This window comes from Pipra filicauda, unplaced genomic scaffold, assembly GCF_003945595.2.
Source record: "Pipra filicauda isolate LSUMZ 115617 unplaced genomic scaffold, ASM394559v2 scaffold33_size4404698_pilon, whole genome shotgun sequence".
Taxonomy (NCBI): domain Eukaryota; kingdom Metazoa; phylum Chordata; class Aves; order Passeriformes; family Pipridae; genus Pipra; species Pipra filicauda.
The window spans coordinates 2,298,842-2,322,739 of NW_024104465.1; the positions used below are offsets into that span (position 1 = coordinate 2,298,842).

Consider the following 23,898-nt stretch of genomic DNA (forward strand, 5'->3'; position numbering starts at 1 on the left):
CATCTTCCCTCACTCTCTGTGTTCCCTGCTCCAGGAAGCATTGTTAAGTCCGCCGTCCTTGGTGCCAGCACACCTGGGATCTCCTGTTCCAGGGGGAGCAACAGCTTGTATGGCTGGTACCAGCAGAAGGTTCCTGGCAGTGCTCCTGTCACTGTGATCTATGACACTGACACCAGACCCTCGGACATCCCTTCGCAATTCTCCTGGTCTGACAACACGGGCACGTTAACCATCACTGGGGTCCAAGCCAAGGACGAGGCTCTCGGTCACTGCAATGCCCAGGAGGGCAGTGCTGGTTGGCATCCAAGTGCCCCATAGTGTGGCCATGCTTGGGTGCTCTGGGATGACTGTTGCTGTTTGCTTTGTGTGAGTGGCATCGATCCTTCTGCTGGTGCTGGAGGGTATGGAAGTGTCACAGCTCCTGGATAATGCACAACTGTGACTGGGTACTTCTCCCCACAAATACCATGGCCAGGAATCTCTGGACCTGGTGGGAGCTGTGGCAGAGGTGAGAGACAGCAAGGGCAAAGTCCCGTGCCAGACTGTGGTCTCAGTTCCTCCAGCGCTGTCCCTGAGGCCCTTCTTGTCCCCACACGGTGTCAGTGTGGTTCCACTGCCCAGTCTGAGGTTCACAGGGCTGCCAGGAGGCAAAGGGGCTGTGGACAACCAGGTGCCAGTGTGTAACACTGTGGTGCAGAGCAGCCCCCACTGGCTCCTTTGGAGGCTGCCCTGGGCTGTGTGGTGGGCAGACAGCAGAGGGGCTGCTCCAGGCTGGACAAGAGTGGGAGGATGCTACGGGCAGTTAATTGATATGAACTCCAAGTGGCTGTGAGGCCACTTGAGACCCCCAGTTTGAATCTGGAGGACCTGAGGGCTTGTGTTTCCTTCCCGTCAGGTAGCCTTGAAGCTCCTGGTCTTGGTGTGGCTCCAGTGCCCTTCCACAGTCCCAGTTCTCTGCTTGGAGGTTCCCTTGTGGCAATGAAGAGAGGCCCAGTGTAAGCACCTGGTTTGAAGCAGGACCTGTTTTGCCCAGCTCCTCTGTCACTGCTGCTGATCAGTGCACAGGTAGCGTGGGCACCCGGGGACCAGGAAGCACCAAGCAGACTTGGGTGCTGCAGGGCAGGTGGATGTGTCCTCAGAGGAGCCTGCAGTGGGCAGGGGGAGCACTGGGGCAAGAGCTCCAGTGAACACTGATGGCCACATATTCAGGGAGGGGCTGTGCCTGGGCAGGTGGAGACTCTAAATGTGCGTCAGGGTTCACAGCACTGCTTCATCGTTGCAGGGATGTGGAGCTGGTGGGATCACACCATGGCCTGGGTCCCTCTCCTCCTCGCGGTGCTCACCTACACCTCAGGTGCCATGGCCAGACTTGCTGTGCCTGGATGGGGCCTTTGGGCACAGGGGTCCCATCCCCCTGCCCAGGGAGGACTGTGCTCCTGGAGCACTGACTGACTCACATCTTCTCTCCTCTCTCTTCTCTCTCTCCAGGTTCCCTGGTCCAGGCAGCGCTGACTCAGCTGTCCTCATTGTCTCACAAGGTGGGAGACACCGTCAAGATCACCTGCCCTGGCCTTAGCAGTAACTGGCCTAATGCTGACTGGTACCAGCAGAAGGTCCCTGGCAGTGCCCCTGTCACTGTGATCTATGAAAATGACAAGAGACCCTCAGACATGCCTTTGCGATTCTCCGGATCCTTGTCCAGATCAACGGCCACATTAACCATCACTGGGATCCAAGCCAAGGACGTGGCTGTCTATTACTGTGGTAGCTGGGACAGCAGCAGTGATTCCACAGTCACACGGAGCAATGGGGAAGTGATCCCAAAATCTCTTGCCATTGCAGACCTCAGTCAGGCGTCTCTGCTGTTCCTATTTGATGGTGGACCAGGTCCCCATCATGGCCCTGCCCTTGTTGCCCTGTGCTTAAAGTGACTGTGCCTGATGTCTCAGCTTGGACACCCCTTAGAGCTCCAGGTCTGTGCCCATCCCAAGGTTAGGAGCAGTGCCAGAGCAGTGCCTGCAGAGGGGTGTGCTGGGGGCAGTGTGTGCTGTGTGGGCAATGGGCTGGGCCAGCTGAGGGAGCAGAACCCTGCAGACAAGCCCCTGTGTGGGAAGGGGAGCGGCTGAAGGAGCTGTGCTGCTGCAGAGGTGCTTGGGGGGTGGGTGAGGCCAGGGTCACAGGCAGGGAGGAGGTGGCTGCAGAGGGTGCATGGACAAGATGAGGTAGAAAAGTGTTCCTGCTGTCCCTTGACATGGATCTTTGCAAAGACTGAGGGGCCTTTGCCAGATACCAGGACTGAGGGGGTTGTAGTCTTGTGACTCCTGAGAGACACCCACTTGTAGTGCCTTGGTGTGCAGCAGAATGTGTCTTTTCCAGCTGAGTGGCCGGGGAAGCAGGTGGCCTGCAGTGATCATGGTGTTGTTATCAGCCCTGTACACAGGAGTTCCTGGTGCAGCCAGGCCATGGTCCTACTGGGCAGGAACACAGACTGGGTGGTCCTTGGCTGAGCTCAGAGCTCAGCAGCGATGTTGGGGAAGGAGCAGGCAGCCCAGAGTGATCATGCTGCCTTTTGGTGGGCCAGAGGAGCCTGCAGTGGGCAGGGGGAGCACTGAGGCAAGAGCTCCAGGGAACACTGATGGCCACATATCCAGGGAGGGGCTGTGCCTGGGCAGGTGGGGGCTTAAAAGGGAGTCAGGGTCCACAACACAACCCCATCATTGCAGGGACATGGAGCTGGTGGGATCACACCATGGCCTGGGTCCCTCTCCTCCTCGCGGTGCTCGCTCACACCTCAGGTGCCATGGCCAGACTTGCTGTACCTGGATGGGGCCTTTGGGCACAGGGGTCCTGTCCCTCTGCCCAGGGAGGATTGTGCTCCTGGGGCTTTGACTGACCCCTGTCTTTTCTTCTCTCTCCTCTCCCTTTTCAGGTTCCCTGGTCCAGGCAGTGCTGACTCAGTCACCTCGCACGTCAGCCAAAGTGGGAGACACCATCAAGATCGACTGCTCTGGGAGTAGCAGCAGCTGGGGTTATGCTGCCTGACATTGCCTGGCACTGCCCCTGTCACTGTGATCTACGCTAATAGCAACAGACCCTCAGACATCCCTTCACGATTCTCCGGATCAGAGTCCGGCAACACGGGCACATTAACCATCACTGGGGTCCAAGCCGAGGACGAGGCTGTCTATTTCTGTGGTGGCACAGACAGCAGCAGTGGCAGCAGCTATGGTGTGTTTTGACAACAAGCACCAGGAAGTGAGGCAGACTCCAAAATGAGAGGAAAGATTTTAACCCCTGTCCCTCCTTTCTGGATGTGGGGCTGAGGCAGGTTCCTGTCCCTTCTGCACAGCCACAACAGGGAATGTTGTTTCTTTCTTGTCCCAGAGAATGGGAGATCACATGGTGGCTGGGGACCATTGTCCTGGTCCCTATAAAACTCATGGTGTAGTTGTGTTCCTCACCCCACTGTGTCTTGCTGCTGATGACCATGTCCTCGTGTTTCTGCCAGGGCTGCCTCTGTGCTGGGATGTGTTGGACTGGGCTCTGCTCCACAGTTTCCCTGTGACCATGTCCATGAGTGTGCTCTGACTGTGGCATTCCATGTAACCTTGTCCAGATAGTTCTGTACTCTTTGAAACTGTGTGACTCTCCCTTTCCACGTTCCCTGGTCCAGGCAGCATCGCTGACTCAGCCGTCCTTATTGTCTCACAGCGTGGAGAAACTGTCAAGATCACCTGCTCTGGGGGTAGCATCAACTATTATGGCTGGTACCAGCAGAAGGTCCCTGGCAATGCCCCTGTCACTGTGATCTATCTCGACAACAAGAGACCCTCGGACATCCCTTCGCGATTCTCCGGATCCAAGTCCGACTCCAAGGTCACATTAACCATCACTGGGGTCCAAGCCGAGGATGAGGCTGTCTATTACTGTGGTAGCTACGACAGCAGCAGTGGTACTGGTATAGTGACACAGAGAGATTTTAAAGCTAAGTACAGGGGACTTAAAAATGGAGTTTTTCTGTCCTTCTCATGACCATGCAGAGATGTGGATGTAGGGCTAGGTCAGGCTTTTGTCTCCTATGCACTACTGTGTCTATTAAATCCACTCCTTTTATTTCCTAGAGCCCTGGCGGTGACTTTGTGGCTGTGGACTATTGTCCTGGTCCCTATAAAACTCATGGTATAGCTTTGTCTCCAAATGTACCTGTGAAATGTCCAGATCCATTCTCATCTAACTGTGGCATTCCCTGTAACCATGTCTGTGCAGATCTGTGCTTCTAGTTTAATGGCTGACCCTCCTTTTCTCCCTCCTCTTCTTTCCTTCTCCACATTCCCTGGTCCAGGCAGCACTGCTGAGTCAGCTGTTCTCAGTCTCAGCCAATGTGGGAGAAACCATCAAGATCACCTGCTCTGGGGGTGGCAGCTACTATGGCTGGTACCAGCAGAAGGTCCCTGGCAGTGCCCCTGTCACTGTGATCTACTACAATGACAGGAGACCCTCGGACATCCCTTCGCGATTCTCCGGATCCAAGTCCGACTCCACGGCCACATTAACCATCACTGGGGTCCAAGCCGAGGACGAGGCTGTCTATTTCTGTGGTAACTACGAAAGCAGCAGTAATTATCTTACCACGGTGACATGGAGCAATGAAGAAGTGATACAAAGCCCTCCCGCCATGGCAGGGGCTGCTGTCTCTGCTGTCCCTGTTTGGTGGTGGGACAGGTCCCTGGCATGACTCTGCCCTTGCTGCCCTGTGCTAATGTGGCTGTGCCTGGTGTCCCGGCACCATCCAGTAGAATCCTTCCCTTGTCATTTGTGGAGGAGAGTAGACAGGATAGAACTTAATAGACTACTTCAGATGGAAGAGCCCTTCAATGATCACATAGTCTAACTGCCTGGTCACTGCAGGGCTGGCCAAAATGAAGGGCATTGTCCCAATGCCTCTACAACACTGTCAGGCTTGGGATATGATCCAATTCTCTAGGAAGCCTGTCGAGTGTTTGAACTCACTCTCAGTAAAGAAATGCTGGCATGACCTCCCAGCAACCTCCCTGCCCTGTGCTCCAGGTCCAAGGTCCCCCTGCTCTCTCCCGTTCGTGCCCAGGGCCCGGCCAGCTGCTTCCCTGCCCATCTCCCAGCCCAACTGTGTGAGAAGCCCCTGGGCCATCACCCCAAGGGCCTCAGACCTGCTGGCCCAGCATCAAGGGATGGGGATGTGCCCTAGGCCAGTGAGCTGGGCCAAAGCTTTGCCTTCAAAGCCTGGGAAGGGACATTTCCCATGGGCATTGGAATTCTGGGGTCATGCCTGAGGCTGCCAGGGCAGAGCAGGGCTGGTCAGGGGTTATACTGCAAGAGGAGCCCACAGGCTATTTCTGTGTTGTCTGTGTTTGCTCAGTGCCAGCCCAGTGGGCTCATGTTCAGCCTGTGCAGGAGCCTCCAGCACTTCTGGCCCCAAGGGAATACCCTGGCCCTGGACAATGTCCCACTATAGCCCCACAAAAGTAAGGGTCCCTCAGGACCCTGAACCCATTCCCATTCTATGCTGGGCGCTGTTCCCTGGGCACGTGGCCCAGGGCTGGCCTTGTCCCTCTCCTCATCTCGTTATGCATCCTTGGTACAGATGTCCTGTCAGTCACCTCCGATGTCAGCCAAAGTGGGAGACACTGTGAAGATCACCTGCTCTGGGGGCAGCTACAACTATGGCTGGTACCAGCAGAAGGTCCCTGGCAGTGCCCCTGTCACTGTGATCTATGCTAATAGCAACAGACCCTCAGACATCCCTTCGCGATTCTCCGGATCCCAGTCCGGCTCCACGGGCACATTAACCATCACTGGGGTCCAAGCCGAGGACGAGGCTGTCTATTTCTGTGGTGGCTTGGACAGCAGCAGTGGTGGCTATGGTGTGTGGTGCCAACAGGTAACAGGAAGTGATGCAGAACATCCCCTTTTCTGTGTCCCACAGAGCTGCAGGTTCTCTTGATCTCCCCCATGTCTGGAGAGCATTTCTTTGTCACAGTATAGATCACAATGTAGCCTTGTCCATCACTCCACTCTGTCCTACTACTGATGACCATGTCCTCCTGCTGCTGCCTGAGCTGCCTCTGTGCAGGGATGTGTTGGACTGGGCTCTGCTCCACAAATGTGCCTGTGACCATGTCCAGGTCCATTCTCTTCTGACTGTGGCATTCCCCATCCCTCTGCCTGGGGGCAGCTGTTCTCCCAGGGCACTGGCTCAACCCCTCACCCTTCTCCCCTTTCTCTTCTCCCTCTCCAAGTTCCCTGGTCCAAGCAGCATTGCTGAGTCAGCCATCCTCAGCCTCAGCCAACCTGGGGAGACACTGTCAGGATCAGCTGCTCTGGAAGTAGCAGCAACTATGGCTGGTACCAGCAGAAGGTCCCTGGCAGTGCCCCTGTCACTGTGATCTACTGGAATGATGGGAGACCCTCAGCCTTCATGATCTCCAGTGCTGTGACTGGTTCCACAGGATCACTGGGGTCCAAGCCAAGAACAAGGCTGTCTATTAGTGTGGCAGCCACAAAAGCAGCAGTGGCTGATGTCATGGTGACACTGAGCCACAGGCAAGTGAAATCTCAAGCATCAAAGAGGCTGATTTTGTCTCCTCCTTCCATTCAGCCAGGCAGGCTCCAGACCACCTCTCCAGCTTTGGGGCTTTTCCTTTTCTTTCCTTTCCTTTCCTGATGCCCTTCCCTGTGTATTCCATGTCTCAGGGCTGTGACTGTGATGAGGCATTAGAGCTGGTTTCCTAGAGAAATTGTGGATGCCCTATCCCTGAAAGTATTCAAGGCAGGCTTGGATGAGGCTTTGTGCAACCTGGTCTAGTGGAAGGTGTCCCTGCCCATGGGAGGGGCTTGGAACTAGGTGGTCTTGAAGGTCCCTTTCACCCCAAACCATTCTATGATTCTATGACTATGTTCCTGGTGCTGCAGAAGCCCTGTCTGGGCTCATCCCCACTGCCCAATATCCATGTGAGGGGCAGAGGAGCACTGAGACAGTGTTAGAGCTGGAGCCTGAGGAGCTGGCTAAGAAAACCTTTGCCACATTTCTGCTGTCCCAACCTGAGTCCTGCCTGGGGCCCTGTGCCATTGCAGCCACCCTGGGTGCTCAGGACTGGGTGTGTGGGTGTTTGTCAGCCCATGGGAGCCTCGGGCATGGAGGCCAGGACCAGGGGGGAAGAGCCCCCAGTCTCCCTCTCCTATCACATGGCATCTCTCCAATTCCAGCTATGCCAACAAGCTTATTTTCCAACTTGTGTAATATGTTGTTTACACAGAGGCACATCAAGTCGTGATTGGCTCAGTGCCAAGATACACCACCCCTGGAACTAGCTATTTTCCAGCTCTACGGGGGGGGCTCTTTTAAACCCCCCTCTGTCTCCAGTGTCCATCTCTCCCTCACCCTTTGGTCCTGCAGGCACTCAGCCTGAGCTGGGAATGAGGGGTCTGTGGGGGTGAATTTTGGCTTGGAGCTGGGACGTGTCTCCGCTATGTGCCCAGGGACAAGTCCTGCTGCACCTGTGGTGGTGGGGCTGTGCGTGGAGCAGGGAGGGAGATGACGAGAGAGGCATGGGCAGGATCCGGTCGTGAGCGCAGGGTCAGATTTACACGGAGGGGCCGTGTCCTTGAGGGGCGGAGGCTTAAAAGGGAGTCAGGGTCCGCGGCACAGCCCCATCATTGTGAGGACGTGGAGCTGGTGGGATCACATCATGGCCTGGGTCCCTCTCCTCCTCGTGGTGCTCGCCCACACATCAGGTGCCATGGGTGGACTCTCCATGCCTGGATGGGACTTTGGGCACAGGGGTCCCATCCCTCTGCCCCTGTGCTCCTGGGGCACTGACTGACCTCTGTCTTCCCCTTTCTCTCCTCTCCATTTTCAGGTTCTCTGATCCAGGCAGCGCTGACTCAGCCGTCCTCATTGTCTCACAGGGTGGGAGAAACCGTCAAGATCACCTGCTCTGGGAGTAGCTACAGCTATGACTGGTACCAGCAAAAGGTCCCTGGCAGTGCCCCTGTCACTGTGATCTACGCCAATAGCAACAGACCCTTGAGCATCCCTTCGCGATTCTCCGGATCCAAATCCGGCTCCACGGCCACGTTAACCATCACTGGGGTCCAAGCCGAGGACGAGGGTCTCTATTTCTGTGGTAGCTGGGACAGCAGCATTCCTGCTGGTATATTCGGGGCTGGGACCATGTTGACCATCGCAGGTGAGTCGCCAGTTTCTTGGTCTTTCCTTCCTCGGTGCGAAATTGTGACATTTTTTCAATTTTTGGTTATTTGGGGTTTTTTCTCAGACTTGGGGCTGGGCTGGGGGGTCTGTCGCCTGTTTGGGGACAGGCACAAAATGCAGGGTTTTGGACTGGGTCTTGTTCCTACTGACTCTGAGGATTCTGGCGTGCACCATGAAGGATTGGGGGGTATATTCTGACATGGAAGATCTTAAAATTTGCCCAGGAAATATGTCTGAGGTCTCAGGAAGAGGAAAACTTCAGTTTAGGTCTTTAAAAGAGGTGATTTTTATCTTTGTTAAAGAAATTTGTCAGTCCAAAACCTAAGTCCTCAACTCTTAGTCCTGAGGACTAAGTCTGTCACCACCGGTGAGAGAAAGGGGCTCCTCAGTGGGGTCCTGTGGCCGAGGGTGCAGGGGCTGTGAAAGAACAGCCGTGAACAGCTCGTCCCTGAGTTCTTAAATAAAAACTTTCAGGGGTATCCCAAAGAGCCCATTGTCCAGGTAAGTCACGTCAAAAATGGGGATTAATGTGTTGACAATGCTGCCGGGAATGTCATTTGTCTGTCTTTGTCTATAATTTTTAAAAGAATGTGATCAAAAATCCCAATTTGAACCAAATTACTGGGGACTAAGATAAAAAAAACCTGTTTTTTGACCATTCTTAAGCAGAAATTTTTTAATGGTGAAGTCATCCTGGTTTTTGAATAGAGATAGAAATAGAGAGAGATAGAGATATAGACACTGTTAATTGGAGGAGGCAGCAGAACCACCTCAGAAAGACCAAAGATCTTTTCTCCATCTTTTTTTGTGTGATTTTTCCTTGTGCTTTTTCTGAGACAAGTCTGAAATAGTCTGAAAGCAGAACTGGGCAGAAAACAGAGTTGTTTTTCTGTGAAATTTGATTTTTTTTTTTTAAACAAATGGCCTTTCAAAAGGAAAGAAATAGGTTTGTGGCAAATAACTAGAGCTTTAGCTATGCATATTATAAATAAAATTATGTAATATAATATATATTGCATATAGGAAAGGCATAAATGCATAAATGTTTGTTATATGCATTTTATAGAATTCTACATCTATTCATATAATGATATGTACCATATATGTAAGTATATTGTATACTTTATAGATGTGGTCTTTAATATACGTATATTATGTGTACTAGCTGTATATATCTGAAATATACGCTATGTATATGCACATATAGGTAGCGATAGAGTATATAAAACACATATACAAGAATATATGGGATGTATACATGCATTACACACATATATATGCATATATTGTATAAAAATTTATAACTTTTTAAAAAAAATTATAAATAAATAAATAAATACATAAATAAATAAGTGGATGGATGGATTTCCCAAATCTAAATACATTGAAATTATAAGTGGTAAGCTCTTGGCTGTGGGGGAAGCAGGGAGTTTGTGGGTAGTGCCAGCTGGACAGGCAGGGGCTGTGGTGGGGCACAGGGCCCTCTCTGACCCCACACCTCTCTCTTCTCTCGCAGGCCAGCCCGTGGTCGCTCCCAACCTCTACGTCTTCCAACCGCCCTCTGAGCAGATCTTGAAGGAGAACAAAGCCATTCTAGTGTGTCTGATACAGGGCTTTTACCCCAGCCCTGTGGAAGTGGAATGGGTGGCTGACGGCACCGTCCTCACAAACAACGTGCAGACCAGTCAGCCCGTGCGGCAGAGCGACAGCAAGTACATGGCCAGCAGCTACCTGACACTGGATGCCAACCAGTGGCAAAATTTCAGCACATTCTCCTGCAAGGTCAAGCACGAGGCTGGCAATGTGGAGAAGACAGTGAACAGATCCTAGTGCCCCTAAGCCCACCTGGACCTCCTTGCACCCACCGGCCCTTTGCTGGCTCCCTCCCTCCTCCCCACTTCTGGGGACAGTGGCTCACCCCAGCCACACACCTCACTCCCCACATCCCCCTGTCCCCTGCACCGATTTCCCCACTACAAGTGTCAGACAAATAAAAACCGACACTGAACTAGTGCTGGCTCAGCATCCCTGTCTCTGTGTCCTTCCAACGCGCCCGCTCCCCACACACGGGCTGGTGTCAGCCCAGTGCCACCAGGCAGTGGGTGGAATGGGAACACACACATGTGTACACACACACACACAGTTATACTGGGGGGCTCTGTGCAGCTTCTGCTCAACCCTGGGGACCCCAATGAACCCCCCTGGCATGGCCAAGACCAGGGGATGAGCAGCCTGGGGCACAGCCTGCTCTAAATCCCCATGCCATCATCAAGCACATGTCCCTGGCTGTGCCATCCTTGTCCCTTGACCACTGCCCTCTGGGTGCCTTGCAGGAACATGTGGCCTGTGGTAGGGGCATGGGGAGATGTCTTTTTGCTGCCATCCCTGGCTCTGCCCCCATTTCCACACTCACCCCTGCACTTGCCAGAATAGGGGTGCCAGTGTAGCCACCAGTCAAGCACATGCACCGATCTGTCCCTTGCACCCTGTGCCACAATCTATTCTAACACCAACAGACCCTCGAACATCCCTTCGCGATTCTCCGGATCCACATCCGGCAACACGGGCACATTAACCATCACTGGGGTCCCAGCCGAGGATGAGGCTGTTCTATCTCTGTGGTGGTAAGGACAGCAGCAGTGATGCTGCCACAGTGACATGGAGCAATGGGGAAGTGATACAAAACCCACTTGGCTTAGCTGTCTGTTACAGCCCCAGGTCTGTGCCCATCCCCTGGCATTTGAGGAAGTTATGACCTCCCAGCAGCCCTGTTGTGACCCAGCGTGTCCAATCCGTGTGCCTGCAGGCAGAATTGTCCCATCACTGTTCCCCTGCCCTCAGAGGGCCGTGTACTCCAGGATCAGTGGCTGACAGTCCTTTTCTCCCATCTCTCCTCTCCAGGTTCCTTGGTCCAGGCACTGTTGTGTCATCTCTCCTTGGTGTCAGCGATCCTGGCACAAACTTTTGAGGTCATGTGTTCCAGGGTTGGCTGGTACCATGGTTGGTTTCAGGAGAAGGTTCCTGGCAGCGCCTCCATCTGTCACTGCGAACTGTGAGAACACCCAGGGACCCTCGGATGTCCCTTTGCCATTCTCTGCATCCACATCGGACTCTGTGAGCACTTGAACCATCACTGGGGTCCAAGCTAAGGAAGGGGCTGTCTGTTACTGTGCTAACTACAAAAGTAGTAGCAACAGTGTTACCACAGTCACTTGGAGAAGCTGGGAAGTGATAGAAAGCTCTTCTGCCTCCTCCAGTTAGGAGTCTCTGCTGTCCCCATTTCATGGCAGGGCAGGTCCCTGGCATGACTCTACCCTTTTTGCCCTGTGCTAATGAGGCTGTGCCTGGTGTCCCAGCACCATCCAGCAGAGCACTTCCCTTGCTTTTTGTGGAAAAGAGTACATGGGAAAGAAATTAATAACCTATTTCAGGTGGAAGAGCCCTTCAGTGATTACATTGTTCAACTGCCTGGACACTGCAGGGCTGCCAAAATGAAGGACATTGTCAACACACGCAGGCTGGGGATATCATCCAACTCTCTAGGAAGCCTGTGGAGTGTTTGACCACAGCCTCAACAAAGAAATGCTGCCATGACCTTTCAGCAACCCTGTCCCCACCATGGCCCTGCCCTTACTGCCCTGTGCTGCAGGTGGCTGTGCCCAGTGTCCCAGCTCAGACATCCCATACAGCCCCAGGTCTGTGCCCATCCCCTGTCATTTTTGCAGGGCATCTGAAGTGCTTGGGAACAGACTAATCTCCATGGCCACATTCCTCATGGCTGGGGTCCAAGCCAAAGAGGACACACATAGGAGGCAAAAATATCAAAAGTGGGAGTGCTGGGGATTCATATTGTCCCAGAGGCATCATTGGGACCTGTGATGGCTTCTGTCCCTGTTGTGGTTTTAGCCCCCAAAAGCCAATTTTCAAACCCCTCAAAATTTGCTCCAAGGTTGAGAGAAGTTTCACACCGGCAGACACACTCAGCATGGGGAATTCTATCAAAATTTATTGCTAACAGAATATAAAACTATAAAGCAATATATATATAACATTCTTCAATAACTCTTCTATGATAAAAAAATGTATTTACACAGACCATCCCTCCCTCCCCTGATAAAGTCCAGGAGGAAGAAGGTGTCTTTTCACTTTCAGCGCAGCACAGTCTCTTCTCTCATCTTTAAGGCAGCAGTTCCGATTCACCGTAGCTGAGAAATCTCTCTCTCTCTCTCCATCAAAGTGTAGGGGGTCTCTCTCTCGCCCCCACTCAGCCCCACGGTTCTAATCGAGGGGCTCACCCTTGGGCTTCGAGGGAAACAAGCTCATTATCACCATGGTCATCATCCACAGGGTACAGGGAGTTGAAGCTCAAAGTCTTTATCTTCTGCTCCATGGAGGTTTCCTTCCACGGGAGTTCCAGGGGGTCCCCTAAGCAGGATTCCACCCCTCCTTTCCCGGGTCAAGAGGGTTCTGGGGGTTTTGGACTCAGTTCTTACCCCAGAAATATTTCCAGCAGGTTTCTCATCTCTCTGCTCGTTCAGCTCTCTCTTCGCAAGACGTCCTTGTGTCTCTCGGTCTGGCTCCATGTCATATTTGCTGCTCACCAGGCAGCTCCTCTTGCTCTCTGCAATTCTCTGATCTTTGCTTCACAGTCTTTTGGGCAGAACCCAGTCTCAGCTCCAGCTGCAGCTCACTATTCCGTGCTGCCTCTGCTGCTGTTTTTCCCACCACCACTGCGAGTGTGGAAGAAAATGCCACAGGCCAGGGGCCTCCACAATTTTTGGTGTTTCTCTCGACCACCAGGCTCATCGAGGGGTCAGGGCCAGCTGCTGTGCCACACTTGGACCCTTGGCCAGGACCAGTGGGGAAGAGCCCCCGGTCTGCCTCTCTATCTCATGGCATCTCTCCAATTCCAGCTTTGCCAACAAGCTTATTTTCCGGCTTGTGTACTATGTCATTTACACAGAGGTGCATCAAGTTGTGATTGGCTCAGCGCCAAAAAACACCACCCCTGGAACTAGCTATTTTCCAGCTCTGGGGGGGGCTCTTTTAAACCCCCCTCTGTCTCCAGTGTCCATCTCTCCCTCACCCTTCAGCCTTTGGTCCTGCAGGCACTCAGCCTGAGCTGGGAATGAGGGGTCTGTGGGGGTGAATTTTGGCTTGGAGCTGGGAGGTGTCTCTGCTATGTGTCCAGGGACAAGCCCTGCTGCACCTGTGGTGGTGGGGCTGTGCGTGGAGCGGGGAGGGAGGTGACGAGAGAAGCGCGGGAAGGATCCGGCTGTGAGCGCGGGGTCAGATTTTCATGGAGGGGCCGTGTCCTGGAGGGGTGGAGGCTTAAAAGGGAGTCAAGGTCCACAGCACAGCCCCATCATTGCAGGGACGTGGAACTGGTGGGATCACACCATGGCCTGGGTCCCTCTCCTCCTCGTGGTGCTCGCCCACACCTCAGGTGCCATGGGTGGACTCACTGTGCCTGGATGGGACTTTGGGCACAGGGGTCCCATCCCTCTGCCCCTGTGCTCCTGGGGCACTGACTGACCCCTGTCTTCCCCTTTCTCTCCTCTCCATTTTCAGGTTCTCTGATCCAGGCAGCACTGACTCAGCCGTCCTCATTGTCTCACAGGGTGGGAGAAACTGTCAAGATCACCTGCTCTGGGAGTAGCTACAGCTATGACTGGTACCAGCAAAAGGTCCCTGGCAGTGCCCCTGTCACTGTGATCTACGCTAATAGCAACAGACCCTCGAACATCCCTTCGCGATTCTCCGGATCCAAGTCCGGCTCCACGGGCACATTAACCATCACTGGGGTCCAAGCCGAGGACGAGGCTGACTATTACTGTGTTGACTGGGATGTGTTCGGGTCCGGGACCCGTGTGACCGTTATAAGTGAGTCACCAATTTCTTGGTCTTTCCTTCCTCGGTGCGAAATTGTGACATTTTGTCAATTTTTGGTGATTTGGGTTTTTTTTTTCTCAGACTTGCGGCTGTACTGGGGTCTGCCAGTCATTTGGGGACGGGCACGAAGTGCAGGGTTTTGGGCTGGGTCTTGTCCCTGTGGACTCTGAGCCACAAAGGATTGGGGGTATTTTCTGACATGAAAGATCTTAAAATTTGCCCAGGAAATATGTCTGAGGTCTCAGGAAGAGGAAAACTTAGTTTTAGGTCTCAAAAAGCGGCTATTTTTGCCTTGTTAAAGAAATTTGTCAGCCTAAGATCTAAGTCCTCAACTCTTAGTCCTGAGGACTAAGTCTGTCACCACCGGTGAGAGAAAGGGGCTCCTCAGTGGGGTCCTGTGGCCAGGGGTGCAGGGGTTGTGAAAGGACAGCCGTGAACAGCTCGTCCCTGGGCTCTTAAATAAAAACTTTCAGAGGTATCCCAAAGAGCCCATTGTCACATCAAAAATGGGGATTAATGCGTTGAAAATGCTGCTGGGAATGTCATTTGTCTGTCTTTGTCTATAATTTTTAAAAGAATGTGATCAAAAATCCCAATTTGAACCAAATTACTGGGGACTAAGATTAAAAAAAAAGTTCTTTGACCATTTTAAGGCAGAAAGTTTTCAATGGTGAAGTCATCCTGTTTTTTGAATAGAGATAGAAATAGAGAGAGATAGAAATAAAATGAGAGAGAGATAGAGACACTGTGCATTGGAGGAGGCAGCAGAACCACCTCAGAAAGACCAAATGTCTTTTCTCCGTCTTTTTTTGTGTGATTTTTCCTTGTGCTTTTTCTGAGACATTTGAAATTGTCTGAAAGCAGAATTGGGCAGAAAACAGAGTTGTTTGTCTGTGAAATTTGATTTTTTTTTTTTTAAACAAATGGCCTTGCAAAAGGAAAGAAATAGGTTTGTAGCAAATAACTAGAGATTTAGCTATGCATATTATAAATAAAACTATGTAATATAATGTATATTGCATATAGGAAAGCCATAAATGTATAAATGTTTGTTATATACATTTTATAGAATTATATATATGTTCATATAAACATATGTACCACATATGTAAGTATATTGTATACATTATAGATGTAGTCTTTAATATATGTATATTATGTGTATTAGCTGTATATATCTGTAATATATGCTATGTATATGCACATATAGGTAGTGATAGAGTATATAAAACATATATAGAAGTCTATATGGGATGTATGTATATGTGTACATGCATTACACACATATATATGCACATATTTTATAAAAATATATAACTTTAAAAAAAAATTATGTATATAAATTATAAATAAAGAAACACATAAATAAATAATTGGATGGTTGGATTTCCCAAATCTAAATACATTGAAGATATAAGTGGTAAGCTCTTGACTGTGGGGGAAGCAGGGAGTTTGTGGGTAGTGCCAGCTGGACAGGCAGGGGCTGTGGTGGGGCACAGGGCCCTCTCTGACCCCACACCTCTCTCTTCTCTCGCAGGCCAGCCCGAGGTTTCTCCCACCCTCTACGTCTTCCAGCCGCCCTCTGAGCAGATCTTGAAGGAGAACAAAGCCATTCTGGTGTGTCTGATACAGGGCTTCTACCCCGGCCATGTGGAAGTGGAATGGGTGGCTGACGGCACCACCCTCACAAACAACGTGCAGACCAGTCAGCCCGTGCGGCAGAGCGACAGCAAGTACATGGCCAGCAGCTACCTGTCACTGACTCCCAAACAGTGGCAAAGTTACAGCACATACTCCTGCAAGGTCAAGCACGAGGCTGGCAATGTGGAGAAGACAGTGAACAGATCCTAGTGCCCCTAAACCCACTGGGACCTCCTCGCATCCACCATCCCTTTGCTGGCTCCCTCCCTCCTCCCCACTTCTGGGGACAGTGGCTCCCCCCAGCCACCCACCTCGCTCCCCACATCCCCCTGTCCCCTGCTCCTGTCCCCCCACTCTGAGTGTCAGACAAATAAAAACCGACACTGAACTAGTGCTGGCTCAGCATCCCTGTCTCTGTGTCCTTCCAACGCGCCCGCTCCCCACACACGGGCTGGTGTCAGCCCAGTGCCACCAGGCAGCGGGTGGGATGGGAACACACACAGGTGTACACACACACACATTATATTGGGGGGCTCTTTGCAGCTTGCTCAACCTGGGGACCCACTGGACCCCCCCCCCATGGCCATGCCAAGACCAGGGGATGAGAAGCCTGGGTCACAGCCTGCTCTGAAACCCCCATGCCATCATCACAGCACAGTCTCTGGCTGTGCCATCCTTGGCCCTTGACCACTTCCTCTGGGTGCCTTGCCAGGAAACATGTGGCCTGTGGTAGGGGAATGGGGAGAGTCTTTTTGCTGCCATCCTGGTCTTTCCCATTTTCCACACTCACCCCTGCACTTGCAGATAGGGGTGCCCAGTGTACCACCAGTCACGCACATGCATCGATCTGTCCCTTGCACCTGTGCCACACTCTATCTAACACCAACGACCCTCGAAACATACCTTCGGATTCTCAGGCCCATATCAGGCAAAACGGGCACATTAACCAATCACTGGGTCCCAGGCCGAGGATGAGGCTGTTTATCTCTGTGGTGGTAAGGACAGCAGCAGTGATGCTGCCACAGTGACATGGAGCAATGGGGAAGTGATACAAAACCCACTTGGCTTAGCTGTCTGTTACAGCCCCAGGTCTGTGCCCATCCCCTGGCATTTGAGGAAGTTATGACCTCCCAGCAGCCCTGTTGTGGCCCAGCGTGTCCAATCTGTGTGCCTGCAGGCAGAATTGTCCCTGCCCTCAGAGGGCTGTGTGCTCCAGGATCAGTGGCTGAAAGTCCTTTTCTCCCATCTCTCCTCTCCAGGTTCCTTGGTCCAGGCAGTGTTGTGTCATCTCTCCTTGGTGTCAGCGATCCTGGCACAAACTTTTGAGGTCATGTGTTCCAGGGTTGGCTGGTACCATGACTGGTTTCAGGAGAAGGTTCCTGGCAGCGCCTCCATCTGTCACTGCGAACTGTGAGAACACCCAGGGACCCTCGGATGTCCCTTTGCCATTCTCTGCATCCACATCGGACTCTGTGAGCACTTGAACCATCACTGGGGTCCAAGCTAAGGAAGGGGCTGTCTGTTACTGTGCTAACTACAAAAGTAGTAGCAACAGTGTTACCACAGTCACTTGGAGAAGCTGGGAAGTGATAGAAAGCTCTTCTGCCTCCTCCAGTTAGGAGTCTCTGCTGTCCCCATTTCATGGCAGGGCAGGTCCCTGGCATGACTCTACCCTTTTTGCCCTGTGCTAATGAGGCTGTGCCTGGTGTCCCAGCACCATCCAGCAGAGCACTTCCCTTGCTTTTTGTGGAAAAGAGCACATAGGAAAGAAATTAATAACCTATTTCAGGTGGAAGAGCCCTTCAGTGATTACATTGTTCAACTGCCTGGACACTGCAGGGCTGCCAAAATGAAGGACATTGTCAACACACGCAGGCTGGGGATATCATCCAACTCTCTAGGAAGCCTGTGGAGTGTTTGACCACAGCCTCAACAAAGAAATGCTGCCATGACCTTTCAGCAACCCTGTCCCCACCATGGCCCTGCCCTTACTGCCCTGTGCTGCAGGTGGCTGTGCCCAGTGTCCCAGCTCAGACATCCCATACAGCCCCAGGTCTGTGCCCATCCCCTGTCATTTTTGCAGGGCATCTGAAGTGCTTGGGAACAGACTAATCTCCATGGCCACATTCCTCATGGCTGGGGTCCAAGCCAAAGAGGACACACATAGGAGGCAAAAATATCAAAAGTGGGAGTGCTGGGGATTCATATTGTCCCAGAGGCATCATTGGGACCTGTGATGGCTTCTGTCCCTGTTGTGGTTTTAGCCCCCAAAAGCCAATTTTCAAACCCCTCAAAATTTGCTCCAAGGTTGAGAGAAGTTTCACACCGGCAGACACACTCAGCATGGGGAATTCTATCAAAATTTATTGCTAACAGAATAAAAAACTATAAAGCAATATATATATAACATTCTTCAATAACTCTTCTATGATAAAAAAATGTATTTACACAGACCATCCCTCCCTCCCCTGATAAAGTCCAGGAGGAAGAAGGTGTCTTTTCACTTTCAGCGCAGCACAGTCTCTTCTCTCATCTTTAAGGCAGCAGTTCCGATTCACCGTAGCTGGGAAATCTCTCTCTCTCTCCATCAAAGTGTAGGGGGTCTCTCTCTCACCCCCACTCAGCCCCACGGTTCTAATCGAGGGGCTCACCCTTGGGCTTCGAGGGAAACAAGCTCATTATCACCATGGTCGTCATCCACAGGGTACAGGGAGTTAAAGCTCAAAGTCTTTATCTTCTGCTCCATGGAGGTTTCCTTTCACGGGAGGTTCAGGGGGTCCCCTAGGCAGGATTCCACCCCTCCTTTCCCAGGTCAAGAGGGTTCTGGGGGTTTTGGACTCAGTTCTTACCCCAGAAATGGTTCCAGCTGGCTTCTCATCTCTCTGCTCATTCAGCTCTCTCTCCGCAGGATGTCCCTACGTCTCTCGGTCTGGCTCCATGTCATATTTGCTGCTCGCCAGGCAGCTCCTCTTGCTGTCTGGAATTCTCTAATCTTTGCTTCACAGTCTTTTGGGCAGAACCCAGTCTCAGCTCCGGCTGCAGCTCACTGTTCCATGCTGCCTCTGCTGACAGTTTTCCCCCCTTCACTGCGAGTGTGGAAGAAAATGCCACAGTCCAGGGGCCTCCACAATTTTCGGGGTTTCTTTTGACCACCAGTCTCATTGGGGAGTCAGGGCCGGCTGCAGTGCCACACCTGGCCCCTTGGCCAGGACCAGGGGGGAAGAGCCCCTGGTCTCTTTCTCTATCTCATGGCATCTCTCCAATTCCAGCTACACAAACAAGCTTATTTTCCAGCTTGTGTACTATGTCATTTACACAGAGGCACATCAAGTTGTGATTGACTAAGCGCCAAAATACACCACTCCTGGAACTAGCTATTTTCCAGCTCTGGGGGGGGCCTCTTTTAAACCACGACAGTCCCCCTCTGCCTGTAGTGTCCATCTCTCCCTCACCCTTTGGCTTTTGGTCCTGCAGGCACTCAGCCTGAACTGGGAATGAGGGGTCTGTGGGGGTGAATTTTGGCTTGGAGCTGGGAGGTGTCTCCGCTCAGTGTCCAGGGACAAGCCCTGCTGCACCTGTGGTGGTGGGACTGTGCGTGGAGCGGGGAGGGAGATGACGAGAGAGGCGTGGGCAGGATCCGGCCGTGAGCGCAGGATCAGATTTTCATGGAGGGGCCGTGTCCTGCTGGGGCAGAGGCTTAAAAGGGAGTCAAGGTCCACGGCACAGCCCCATCATTGTGAGGACGTGGAGCTGGTGGGATCACATCATGGCCTGGGTCCCTCTCCTCCTCGCGGTGCTTGCCCACACCTCAGGTGCCATGGCCAGACTTGCTGTGCCTGGATGGGCCTTTGGGCACAGGGGTCCCATCCCTCTGCCCAGTATCTGCGCCCCTGGGGCTTTGACTGACCCGTCTTCCCCTCTCTCTCCTCTCCATTTTCAGGTTCCCTGGTCCAGGCAGCGCTGACTCAGCCGCCCTCATTGTCTCACAGGGTGGGAGACACCGTCAATATCCTGTGTTCTGGGAGCAGTGGCAGGTATGACTGGTTCCAGCAGAAGGTCCCAGGAAGTGCCCTTCTCACTGTGATCTATGAAAATGACAACAGCCCCTTAGACATCCCTTTGCGATTCTCCGGATCCAAGTCCGGCTCCACGGGCACATTAACCATCACTGGGGTCCAACCCGAGGACGAGGCTGTCTATTACTGTGGTGGCAGAGACAGCAGCAGTAATGCTCCTATATTTGGGGCCGGGACCCATTTGACCATCATAGGTGAGTCACCAATTTCTTCTTGGTCTTTCCTTCCTCGGTGTGAAATTGTGACATTTTGTCGATTTTTGGTGATTTGGGTTTTTTCTTGGACTTGGGGCTGGGCTGGGGTCTGCCGTCCGTTTGGGGATGGGCATAAAGCGCAGTGTTTTGGGCTGGGTCTTGTCCCTATGGACTCTGAGGACTCCAGCTCACGCCACGAGGGATTCTGGGGGTATATTCTGACATGAAAGATCTTAAAATTCAACCAGGAAATATGTCTGAGGTCTCAGGAAGAGGAAAACTTCAGTTTAGGTCTCGAAAAGAGGCAATTTTTGTCTTTGTTAAAGAAATTTGTCAGCCTAAAATCTAAGTCGTCAACTCTTAGTCCTGAGGACTAAGTCTGTGAGAGAAAGGGGCTCCTCAGTGGGGTCCTGTGGCTGAGGGTGCAGGGGCTATGAAATGACAGCCGTGAACAGCTCGTCCCTGAGTTCTTAAATAAAAAACTTCAGGGGTATCCCAAAGAGCCCATTGTCCAGGTAAGTCATGTCAAAAATGGGGATTAATGTGTTGAAAATGCTGCCGGGAATGTCATTTGTCTGTAATTTTAAAAAGAATCTGATAAAAAAATCCCAATTTGAACCAAATTACTGGGGAATAAGATCAAAAAAAAACCTTCTTTGACCATTCTTAAGCAGAAATTTTTTAATGGTGGAGTCATCCTGGTTTTTGAGTAGTGATAGAAATAGAGAGAGATAGAAATAAAATGAGAGAGAGATAGAGACTCTGTGCCTTGGAGGAGGCAGCAGAAAAACCTCAGAAAGACCAAATGTCTTTTCTCCATCTTTTTTTGTGTGATTTTTCCTTGTGCTTTTTCTGAGACAAGTCTGAAATTGTCTGAAAGCAGAACTGGGCAGAAAACAGAGTTATTTGCCTATGAAATTTTATTTTTTTAAAACAAATGGCCTTGCAGAAGGAAAGAAATAGGCTTGTGGCAAATAACTAGAGATTTAGCTATGCATATTATAAATAAAAATATGTAATATATATTGCATATAGGAAAGGCATAATTGCATAAATGTTTGTTATATGCGTTTTACAGAATTCTACATTTCATATAATGATATGTACCACATATGTAAGTATATTGTATGCTTTATAGATGTGGTCTTTAATATACGTATATTATGTGTACTAGCTGTATATATCTGAAATATACGCTATGTATATGCACATATAGGTAGCGATAGAGTATATAAAACACATATACAAGAATATATGGGATGTATACATGCATTACACACATACTTTATAGGTGTGATCTTTAATATGAATATTCTGTGTATTAGCTGTATATATCTGTAATATATACTATGTATATGCCCACATATGTACAGGTAGTGTATATAAAACATATATAGAAGTCCATATGGGATGTATGTATATGTGTACATGCATTACACACACATATATGCACATATTTTACATATAAAGATTATATATATAAATTATAAATAAATAAATATCTGGATGGATTTCCCAAATCTAAGGACATTGAAATTATAAGTGGTAAGGTCTTGGCTGTGGGGGAAGCAGGGTTTGTGGGTAGTGCCAGCTGCATAGGCAGGGGCTGTAGTGGGGCACAGGGCCCTCTCTGACCCCACACCTCTCTCTTCCCTCGCAGGCCTGCCCAAGACCCCTCCCACCCCCCACCTCTTCCCACTATCCCCCAAGGAGTTCCGGAAGAGGAACCAAGCCACCCTGGTGTGTCTGATACAAGACCCCGACCCCAACCGTGTGAAAATGCAATGGGCGGCTGATGGCATCCTCCTGACAAATAACGTGCACACCAGTCAGCTCGTGCGGCAGAGCAACGGGCAGTACCTATCCAGCAGCTACCTGTCACTGGATGCCAACCAGTGGCAAAGTCACAGCACATACTCCTGCAAGGTCAAGCACGAGGCTGGCAATGTGGAGAAGACAGTGAACAGATCCTAGTGCCCCTAAACCCACCTGGACCTCCTTGCATCCATCGGCCCTTTGCTGGCTCCCTCCCTCCTCCCCACTTCTGGGGACAGTGGCTCACCCCAGCCACACACCTCGCTCCCCACATCCCCCTGTCCCCTGCTCCTGTCCCCCCACTCTGAGTGTCAGACAAATAAAAACCGACACTGAACTAGTGCTGGCTCAGCATCCCTGTCTCTGTGTCCTTCCAACGCGCCCGCTCCCCACGCACGGGCTGGTGTCAGCCCAGTGCCACCAGGCAGTGGGTGGGATGGGAACACACACAGGTGTACACACACACACTTATATTGGGGGGGCTCTGTGCAGCTTCTGCTCAACCCTGGGGACCCCAATGAACCCCCCTGCATGGCCAAGACCAAGGGATGAGCAGCCTGGGGCACAGCCTGCTCTAAACCCCCATGCCATCATCAAGCACATGTCGCTGGCTGTGCCATCCTTGTCCCTTGACCACTGCCCTCTGGGTGCCTTGCAGGAACATGTGGCCCGAGGTGGGGGCATGGGGACATGTCCCTTTGCTGCCATCCCTGGCTCTGCCCCCATTTCCTCACTCACCCCTGCACTTGCCAGAATAGGGGTGCCAGTGTAGCCACCAGTCAAGCACATGCACCGATCTGTCCCTTGCACCCTGTGCCACAGCAGCATGGGCTCCTGCATGCCATGTGCCCTTTCTCCAGCCCAGCCCTGCGGAAGTTTCCCTGTGGCCCTGCAGCACATGGAGGGGCTGATGGCCATGCTTATGCTGAGAGTGCCAGTGCTCTGCTGCTGTCACCCCATCAGAGCAGGCAGGAGCCACCCCAGGGACAGGGGGTGGGAGTGCCCAGCCACACTGTGTACAGTTCTCACCAGCCTCTTGGGAAAGGGGCAATGGGCCAACCACATCCTCCTCCCCAAGCTGTGCCAGTGGGATGCCTCACCCCAACAGGTTTTGGGTTGGCACATGTCCCTGCAGGTGCCATCTGAGGACACAGAGTCATAGAACAGTAAAATAGTTTGAGTTGGAAGGGACCTTAAAAAATCATCCGGTCCAACTCCCTGGAATGAGCAGGGACATCTTCAAACAGATCAGGTTCCTCAGAGCCCCTTCCAGCCTGACCTTGAATATTTCCCGGGATGGGACATCCACAGCTTCCCTGCACAATCTCTGCCAGCACCTTACCACTCTCACAGTAAGTTATCTGGCCTAAATCAACCCTTCTTTAATTAAGAAACATTACCCCTTGTCCTGTTGCATGGGAACCTGATAAAAAGTCTCTTCCCATCTTTCATATAAGCCCCCTTCAAGTACTGAAAGGCTGCTAAAAGCTCTTCCTGCAGCCTTCTCTCTCCAGGCTGAACAACTCCAACTCTCTCAGCCTTTCCTCAGAGCACAAGTGCTCCAGCACTCTTGAGGTCTTTGTGGCCTCCTCTGGACAGGCCCAAACAGGTCCCTGTCCTTTTGATGTTGGGGCCTCCAGAGCTGGATGCAGTACTCCAGGTGGGGTCTCACCAAAGCGATGTACAGGGACACAATCCCCCTCCTCGACCTGCTGCCCACACTGCTTTTGGTGCAGCCCAGGGCACTGTTGGCTTTCTGAGCTGCAGGTGCACATGGCCAGGTCATGCCCAGCTTTTATTCACCAAGAGCCCCAAATCCTTTTCAGGCTGCTGTCAATTCTCTCTCCCCCCAACTTGTATTGATACTGGAGCATAGGAAGGATGTCTGGAGCTTGGCCATGGAGACTGAGGAGCAGCAAGGAGCAGAGGTCAGCCCCACTTGGGGCAGACCCCAAGCCCATCCTAGGGACTTGGACACCCACAACCCCCATGTCTCCTCCCTGCATCCTGCTGGCAATCACCTGCCCTGGGC

General features: G+C 51.9%; 1 protein-coding gene and 1 gene segment (V, D, J or C); both read left to right on the plus strand.

Moving 5' to 3' along the window:
• Nucleotides 1-4,538: 4,538 nt before the first annotated feature.
• On the plus strand, nt 4,539-16,157 carry LOC113984271. The segment is given in 8 exon segments: nt 4,539-4,598; nt 5,621-5,870; nt 7,896-8,225; nt 9,765-10,077; nt 13,162-13,191; nt 13,570-13,694; nt 13,820-14,131; nt 15,678-16,157. Coding segments are annotated over 7 exon segments (1,674 nt in total).
• Nucleotides 16,158-19,531: 3,374 nt separating this feature from the next.
• LOC113984272 (immunoglobulin lambda-1 light chain-like) lies at nt 19,532-22,025 on the plus strand. The gene is made up of 3 exons (XM_027714171.2): nt 19,532-19,593; nt 19,722-20,051; nt 21,712-22,025. Exons 1-3 carry the CDS (start codon nt 19,548-19,550, stop codon nt 22,023-22,025), a joined length of 690 nt encoding a protein of 229 aa, XP_027569972.1. The 5' UTR covers nt 19,532-19,547.
• The last annotated feature ends 1,873 nt before the right edge of the window (nt 22,026-23,898 follow it).

What these genes read in the sequence shown, in the direction of transcription:
- LOC113984272 (XM_027714171.2), top strand. Translation starts at nt 19,548, where the DNA reads ATGGCCTGGGTCCCTCTCCTCCTCGCGGTGCTTGCCCACACCTCAG. An exon ending in GGTGCTTGCCCACACCTCAG is followed by an intron (nt 19,594 to 19,721) that starts GTGCCATGGCCA and finishes CTCCATTTTCAG; the next exon opens with GTTCCCTGGTCCAGGCAGCG. An exon ending in GACCCATTTGACCATCATAG is followed by an intron (nt 20,052 to 21,711) that starts GTGAGTCACCAA and finishes CTTCCCTCGCAG; the next exon opens with GCCTGCCCAAGACCCCTCCC.